Below are 9,365 nucleotides of genomic sequence, written 5' to 3'. Positions count from 1 at the left end.
ATAATAGATTCATAGCATTTTTTGAGAGTAAAAAATATGTATAAATTCAAAGGGTGGGTTTTTTGAGAAAAAAAGCTTTGTGTTATGTGTGGGGAAGTTAGTTGAGTTCACCACATGTGTTTAAATACAGGTATGTCAAAAGGTCAAGCCGCATAATAGATGAATAGCATTTTTTAACATTAAAGAAATTGTATAAAATGAAAAGGTGGGTTTTTGGAAAACAATAAGCTTTGTGTTATGTGTGGGGCAGTTAGCTGAGTTCACCAGATGTGTTTTGATATGGGTAGGTCAATTTTTTAACATTAAAGAAATTGTATAAAATGAAAAGGTGGGTTTTTGGAAAACAATAAGCTTTGTGTTATGTGTGGGGCAGTTAGCTGAGTTCACCAGATGTGTCTTGATATGGGTAGGTCAAAAGGTCAAGCCGCATAATAGATTTACAGCATTTTTTTAATAAAAAATATTTATAAAATCAAAGGGTGGGTTTTTTGAGAAAGTAAGCTTTGTGTTATGTATGGGGCAGTTAGCCGAGTTCACCAGATGTGTTTTGATATGGGTAGGTCAAAAGGTCAAGCCGCATAATAGATTTACAGCATTTTTTTAATAAAAAATATTTATAAAATCAAAGGGTGGGTTTTTTGAGAAAGTAAGCTTTGTGTTATGTATGGGGCAGTTAGCAGAGTTCACCAGATTTGTTTTGATATGGTAAGGTCAAAAGGTCAAGCCGCATAATAGATTTATAGCATTCAACATTAAATTCTTTTATTAAAATTGTATAAAATCAAAGGGTGTTTTTTGGAGAAAATAAGCTTTGTGTCATATGAAGGGCAGTTAGCTGAGTTCACCTGATGTGTTTTGACATGAGTAAGTCAAAAGTCGAAGCCGCATAATAGATTTAAACTTTTTTACTAAAGAAGCTTTGTGTTATATAGGCAGGCCTTGTATTAACACATCAAAGTTGTTTTGAAACAAATTCGTCCCTTGTAGCCAGTGCTAAATAGATTTTTCAAATGTGTCGAATTCCAACACCCAATATAAAACCAACTTTACCACGCTATTAAAGGGGACTACTTTTTGAGGGAGATGAACTCAAACAGAGTATACATTTAATAAGCATGCAATACGAATAAGAAAATGCATAATTATTAAATTATTTGAATTGCTTTATTATGTTGGCAAGCAAGAAGTAGAATAAATGAGATAATCAGTCTTATTAAAAGGGTTTGTGCAACCAACCGCAGAAGACATGATTGCGGCTCTTGTCGCTCTTGTCTCTTTCTGCAAACGACATGCGCGTAGAGCGGGGAGTGACGTAGAGTGAAGTAGACTGATAAAGTAGACCTGATGAAGTGATGAAGATGAAGATGACCTGATGAAGTAGACCTCTATACCCAACATAAAAAAATTCACGTTAATTTAATGAGGCTGCCATGACGTCACTTCAAAGCAATGGGCCTACTTGCTGACACTTGTTTGCAAGGAACGATATTCTCTTGCACTCATAATTCATCATCACATTTTCTCCCTTGGTGTGTTCACGGTAAAAACAACGTATTTAATGGAGCACGTATGGTAAGCAAAATAATAGCACCACTCCCAGAAATGGGAGTGGTGAAAATATGAAAATACATACATTTTCTATTCTCTCCTCGAAGAAAATTCACCAGGAGAACATCACATTAAATTAAATTATATTATATACAACAGCTCGGACTGTCTCAAGTATGCAGGATTTGTATGCATCAAAAGAATATATATATTTTTTTTAGGTTTTTTGGGGTGTACATTTGCGTCTCCTAAAAATTGGGATAGATACCAATATCACTGCACACATGGATATAAAACTATACAATACAGCCCAGACACACAGTAGTCAGAGAACATTTTGAAATGAAAACAGCTCATCAAAAAATATAATCCATGGTATAAGGGACCTAGAAGTGTTGCAAGCACACTGAAATGTAATGTAATATTTGTGCACTCACACACATACACAAGCACACATACTTGTTAGCATCCATGAGTACATGCGTTGTGTTTGTGTGTGTACACAAAGTGCATTTATTGTAGTCTCTTCATAAATAATGCACATGTTGATGTTGCAAAGTATGGTTTTTTGAGTAATTAATTCAGCTGGTCCTCAGCCAAGGTCGTGTCAAAATCCAGATGCTAATGCATTGATCTGCAAAAAGACTTCCCAGCCATCTGAACACACTCTAAACTCTTTTAACACGGCACTTATGCACACGAGATACACGCTGGAGCACTGGAAAGGGTGAGATGGACTCTTCAAATGGAAAATAACTTTTGGGAAAACAGTGAAAAAATAACAGTGACACACACACACTGAAAACTGTACCCTCAATACCCAAGCAATCAGTAGGTCTGACTTTGAGAATCTAGAGGCTTTGCGAAATGCTGTATCCCATCTCCGGTGTCCCATCATCAGCAGTTAAAGCAGGTGTGGGGTTGCTCAGCGAGACAGGGGTCCGGAGAAGAGAGTCCCAGAGGGTTAGCTGTAGACGGGACGGACGGCGAGTCTGAAGGACGGGCATCAGAAGCCGGGGCCGAGCGGGCTTGGGCCAGGAGGGCTGCGGGCACTGCATCCTGGGGGTGCGGATGTCATTGGGGCTGTGGTGGTGAGTTTGAGCTCTGGCTCACCCTCCCTTTGACCTTGGCCTTGTCCAGCAGTGTCCGGACGCTCTTGGAGAAGACAACGCGGGGGTCCGCGGACGGGAGGGCCGGACACTCGCAACAATCTCTTAGCTCCAGAGCCTGGAGAGATTTAGAGCAAGAACAAGAGAACGAGAGAGAGGGGGAGGACAAGTCCACATGTAGGCAAGAAACAAGACAGAAACAAAGCAAGAGAGACCAAAATGTGACAGATGAAAATAATGTAGAGGGTGGGATGGTTGCATTCCAAAACAATTTTTTGGAATGCCTTTCCCCCATTGCTCTTATCTTTAAAAGACGAGCAGTATCAGTTTTACACGAGGGTGACTATTGGAATCCAGCCAAATGGAGGAGACGCCGACGTCTCCTCCATTGAGACAGTGGCAGCGCAAAACAGTTCCTTTAGTAAAAGATTATTACACCCAGCATGTAAGAAGGAACCTTTCCGAAGGACTTTTATTCCATCTGACTTTATAACACATCGGTTATGAAACATTGTGCTACCAAAAAAACACTTCAACTAAATTAATAATGCAATACTTGAATTTAATAATGTGCATTTTCCACTATACATTTGTGACAAAGTATTTTATTCTGTAGTGAGGCACCTCTTGGCCTCATTGATTGTGTAGCTCATGGGCGTGTGCAGTTTTTGCCCTTATAGCATGACATTGTAATCACTGTGTGATTTATTTATATTTATTGTATTTATTTTATTTTGTATTATCTTATGGATGTATGATTGTTGGATACTTTATACTTTTTCTATTTTATTATTGCATACTTTAGATTCCATGGGCTGTTGTAACAAGTTAATTTCCCATGCATAGGATGAAATAAAGTTCTTATCTTATCTTAATCACAGCTGTACTATCAGGTAGACATGGTGATGCAGGAGACAGGAAGCACCTCCACATCACGCCACTGTGGAAAAGACCGGTCTATCCACTTTACTCCAGCACACCCACTCACTCCCCTTTACATACCGCACTCCTTCTCACTTCTCAGCATCCCTGTGTGTGTGGGGGTGTTAACTTAAGGACAACAATAGCACTAGCAAGCCTGCTGCTGAGCTGCTGCTGCTGGAGACAACAGGGTGAAGTAAAGTGCAGGGCCTCATGCTGCTGTTTGCTCCACAAGGTAAGAGACACCACAAGGAGCCCATGGCCAACTTCAGCGCTACTCTCACGATAAAAATGGATGCCCTGACGGTGGCGTAAGATGCATTTGATGAACGCGTCCACCAAATGGGCATGTAGTACACACATTAAAAGCATGTTTTCAGGGCCAAGGGACCATAGCCATAGTTAAAATATGCCTACAAACGTTCAAATACACAGGACACACCGTTTTTCTTGTTGAAGAGACGGGGCACCCTGGATAAGGGGCAACATAGTTGAATTTACACTCACACACACGCACACACACACACGCCCATCTGTTTGTCTCAGACTCAGCAGCGTCTGACAGGGAGAGCAGGGCCAAGATCAACAGTTCAACTCACTGTCAAGGTTAATACTACCGTTGACTGGCAGACCTGTGCGTGTGTGCAAATATAACTGAGGAGAAATGACATGCACACACCAACACACAAAATCAGTGACACCGTGTGTGTTTTAATTTTTTTCTCAAAGGAGACATATTATACCACCAGGTGTGAGTGTGATTAGCCGTTACAAGCTGTTTTGAAAATTGGTGTCTTCTGATATCACTGGTGGGCGTGTCCACCTTGATGTATGCTTCATAGATGAGCAATGTTTGCTTCAGTCCACTGGGTAGGCTAGTAGACTGATCTATCCAGCACAAATCTAGGTGGACACGCCCACTTGTAATGTCAGAAGACGCAGATTTTCAAAACGGCTTGTAACGGCTAATCACACTCACACCTGGTGGTATAATATGTCCCCTTTAAAAAAATAATCCAAAATGAGCCCATCTACTGGGTTCTGTTAACTACCGGCTTCCCTCGTAGACCCTAAAGTTCATTATTGTATCACTTCATCATATTCCAAATACACTTCAGTGCCGAACATTATAGATATTGAAAACTGGAGCACTTCATTGTCTGTTGTATACAAACATAAGCAGGCCACTGATACTTGAGTCCCTTCTAAATTCTGTGTACTCGTTGTGGATCATAATATAAAGTGGTGGTTTTAGTTGAACGGTGGTCAAACTTTCGCTTTCTCTACTTTTTTATCAAAAGCATTAAAGGTCCTTATTTTATGGATGCTTTAGGCCCCGTTTACACGCGGACGCTTGTGGGTAAAAATGACAAAATATTTTATCGGAAGTGCCTTTCGTTTAGACGGTGACGGCATTTTTGGGGCTTAAAAACGCAAAAATCTGAAACCACCCTCCAGAGTGGAAAACTTGAATATGCTCCGCCGTAGCGTTTCCGTCTACACTGCCAAGACGCAAAACTCTGCCACTTTTGCGGCTTCTGTTCAGACCGTCATCATTTAAACGTAGCCTTAACATAGATATTAGTGGGCCCCTAACACAGTATTTGCAGACGTTCCCAAAATTCAGCCATGGTGCAGAATTACAGCCACTACGAGCCAGTCGCACATTGAGCTGTCCCCTAACACGCCGTTTCGGGGTCTGTAACTTTAATGCAAATGAGATGGAGAGAGGTGGGTCAAGGAGGAGGGTGAGGGTGTGGCCCTGAGCAGCTTGTGGCCACGGTACCATGCGCAGTGGATGTATCGCAATGGTGAGGAGCATACAGCCTTTGTCCGTGTTCTGTAAATATTCTAGAACACTCCGGGTGCTCTGGCGGGAGTCCTGGAGATCTATATCTAAATAATATCATAACATACATCGATATCTATTAGTGCTGTCAAGCGATTCAAATATTTAATCGCGATTAATCGCATTAATGTCATAGTTAACTTGCGATTAATCATACATTTTATTCTATTCTAAATATCCCTTGATTTCGTGCTGCTAGCCTTTTAGTGAGATCAGAGAGTGTTGAGAAGGACAGTAATAAAATATATTTGGTAGGATGGATATAAGAAGAGAGACCCGCAGTGAATTCAACCCGTTCCACTTGACATCGGGTAGGTATATGACAGTGGTAGGCCTACCGTAAAACTTCAATAGCCCAGGCTTTTGTTGATGTTTCAATCACTGAACTTTCAAACAAAACTCTTGCTCAGCAAAGATGGGAAATAGTATAACAGTTATTATTTAAACCAGTATGAATATTCCTACCGAACATAGGCCTATACACAATACCAGGCTGTAGAACAACACACACACACACACACACACACACACACACGGTGGCGGAGTGGTAATCGGGAGAGTCGGGAGAATTCCTGGTGGGCCGTTAACGTTTCGGGGCTGTCGGGCTGATTACTGCGGGATAACAATATTGCGTTTATAACAGTTTCTTGCAGCGCCGTCCGGCAGCCTGAGCTGTGCGCCCGCAACCTCTCACTCGCTCAACAGACGCAACACTCACAAACTGTCAACATCGCAACCAAGTCGATTTTGTCTAGAGGGGAGTTACTGAGCGGCCCCTCAAGAAGTGGTACAGCCCAGGTGGGCCTTGAACTGCGATTGGTCAGAAAGACACAACAGGTAATGACAACATTGAACTCTCGTGCAGGCTCAAACAGAGTGACACACAAACACACACACACTTTTAAGGGGTTTTTCACCCACTCTGTATCCTTGCTTGCCCCAACAAGTTTGTGCGGCGTGCTTGTTGTTGTGTTTCCGGTGTAGCTAGATCCGGTATGGTGTTGTAGTTTTTCTAACGTGACTAGTTGTTGCTAGACAGCAGGTGAAAAATGTACAACGTTTGCCAAGACAAAAGAGCGTTAATTGCGCAATAAAAAAATGAACGCCGTCAAAATTGGTTTGCGTTAACGCCGTTAATAAGGCGTGAACAACGACATGGAGGAGAAAGGTGTTGTTGCCCGCGATTGTTGCCCGCGATTGTTGCCCGCGATTGTTGACCGCGATTGTCTCCCGCTGGAGCCTCGCTGCCGAGGGACCAACGCCTCGGTAGCGGGCAGCAGTTAGGCACCACCGACTGCTGCAGCGGGCAGCGCCGAGGCAGTGGTCCCTCGGCAGTGGGCAGCGGGAAGCGGGGCTCAAGCGGGAGACAATCGCGGGCAACAATCCCTTTCTCCTCCATGTCATGGTTCATGTACTTAAGGGGGTGAAAGCCAAAGTAACTTTCCCCCAATTCCTTCTCAACCACGGCTGAGATAACCCCAACTACGAGCCTCGTAGTGGAAATACCAGAGACGAGAGTCCGACGTCTTATGCGCCATAACACCAACAGCAGAACGGTGATCCAAATAACAAAGCAGTGTAAAACACTTTTGTTACAGTCCTGGAGCTCAATATCTAAATAATATCATATAATACATAGATACAGTGGGGCAAAAAAGTATTTAGTCAGCCACCAATTGTGCAAGTTCTCCCACTTAAAAAGATGAGAGAGGCCTGTAATTTTCATCATAGGTATACCTCAGCTATGAGAGACAAAATGAAAAAAAAAAATAATCTAGAAAATCACATTGTCTGATTTTTAAAGAATTTATTTGCAAATTATGGTGGAAAATAAGTATTTGGTCAATAACAAAAGGTCATCTCAATACTTTGTTACATGCCCTTTGTTGGCAATGACAGAGGTCAAACGTTTTCTGTAAGTCTTTACAAGGTTTTCACACACTGCTGCTGGTATTGTGGCCCATTCCTCCATGCAGATCTCCTCTAGAGCAGTGATGTTATTGGGCCTTCGCTGGGCAACACAGACTTTCAACTCCCTCCAAAGATTTTCTATGGGGTTGAGATCTGAAGACTGGCTAGGCCACTCCAGGACCTTGAAATGCTTCTTACGAAGCCACTCCTTCGTTGCCCGGGCGGTGTGTTTGGGGTCATTGTCATGCTGAAAGACCCAGCCACGTTTCATCTTCAGTGCCCTTGCTGATGGAAGGAGGTTTTCACTCAAAATCTCACGATACATGGCCCCATTCATTCTTTCAGTCACACGGATCAGACGTCCTGGTCCCTTGGCAGAAAAACAGCCCCAAAGCATGATGTTTCCACCCCCATGCTTCACTGTAGGTATGGTGTTCTTTGGATGCAACTCAGCATTCCTTCTCCTCCAAAAACGACGAGTTGAGTTTTTACCAAAAAGTTCTATTTTGGTTTCATCTGACCATATGACATTCTCCCAATCCTGTTCTGGATCATCCAAATGCTCTCTAGAAAACTTCAAACGGGCCCGGACATGCACTGGCTTTAGCAGGGGGACACGTCTGGCACTGCAGGATTTGAGTCCCTGGCGGCGTAGTGTGTTAGTGATGGTAGCCTTTGTTACTTTGGTCCCAGCTCTCTGGAGGTCATTCACTAGGTCCCCCCGTGTGGTTCTGGGATTTTTGTTCACCGTTCTTGTGATCATTTTGACCCCACAGGGTGAGATCTTGCGTGGAGCCCCAGATCGAGGGAGATTATCAGTGGTCTTGTATGTATTCCATTTCCTAATAATTGCTCCCACAGTTGATTTCTTCACACCAAGCTGCTTACCTATTGCAGATTCAGACTTCCCAGCCTGGTGCAGGTCTACAATTGTGTTTCTGGTGTCCTTTGACAGCTCTTTGGTCTTGGCCATAGTGGAGTTTGGAGTGTGACTGTTTGAGGTTGTGGACAGGTGTCTTTTATACTGATAAGGAGTTCAAACAGGTGCCATTAATACAGGTAACGAGTGGAGGACAGAGGAGCCTCTTAAAGAAGAAGTTACAGGTCTGCTACAGCCAGAAATCTTGCTGGTTTGTAGGTGACCAAATACTTATTTTCCACCATAATTTGCAAATAAATTCTTAAAAAAATCAGACAATGTGATTTTCTGGATTTTTTTTTTCATTTTGTCTCTCATAGCTGAGGTTTACCTATGAGGAAAATTACAGGCCTCTCTCGTCTTTTTAAGTGGGAGAACTTGCACAATTGGTGGCTGACTAAATACTTTTTTGCCCCACTGTATCTATATCATATAAAACATATTATCAAAGCCAAAAGCTGTGTGCGCCTCTAGATGATATTATGAATCACAAACGACTGCGTCAGGTTCTCCGACGTCTCTGGTTCTTCCACTTCCACATCAATCTGAAGTAGACTGAACCGTGCGCTGCCAGCTGCCGGTTGCCGGCTGGCAACAATCCCTTTCTCCTCCATGTCGCAGTTCATGTACTTCGGGGAGTCAAAGCCAAAGTTCCTTTCCCCCCAATTCCTTCTCAACCATGGCTGAGATAACCCCAACAAAAGTCTTGTTGTGGAAATACCAGAGACGAGAGTCCGATGTGTTATGCGCCATAACACCAACAGCAGAACGGTGATCCAAATAACAAAGAAGTGTACAAAACTTGCATTACAGTCCTGGAGCTCTATATCTAAATAATATCATATATACATAGATATCTATATCATATAAAACATATTATCACGGCCAAAAACTGTGTGCGCCTCCAGACGATATTATGAATCACAAACGACTGCGTCGTGTTCTCCGACGTCTCTGGTTCTTCCACCTCCACATCAATCTGAAGTAGACTGAACCACGCGCTGCCCACTGCCAGCTGCCGGCTTCCCGCTGGCAACAATTTCTTTCTCCCCCATGTCGCAGTTCACGTACTTCAGGGAGTCAAAGCCAAAGTTCCTTTCCCCCAATT

General features: G+C 42.9%; 1 protein-coding gene across 1 annotated transcript in view; it reads right to left on the bottom strand.

Annotated features, from left to right (window-relative positions):
* Positions 1-1,159: 1,159 nt before the first annotated feature.
* Positions 1,160-9,365, bottom strand: part of oma1 (OMA1 zinc metallopeptidase) — a 32,687-nt gene continuing 24,481 nt past the window's right edge. The window contains exon 8 of the mRNA XM_079740323.1: positions 1,160-2,775. Within this exon, the coding sequence (XP_079596449.1) occupies positions 2,623-2,775 (153 nt within the window). The 3' untranslated portion in view covers positions 1,160-2,622. The remainder of the gene's footprint in view (positions 2,776-9,365) is intronic.

Source organism: Pollachius pollachius (genome assembly GCF_949987615.1).
Source record: "Pollachius pollachius genome assembly, chromosome: 7".
NCBI lineage: Eukaryota > Metazoa > Chordata > Actinopteri > Gadiformes > Gadidae > Pollachius > Pollachius pollachius.
Note: the sequence above shows the minus strand (reverse complement) of the source record. Positions and strands in the feature narration are given on the sequence as shown.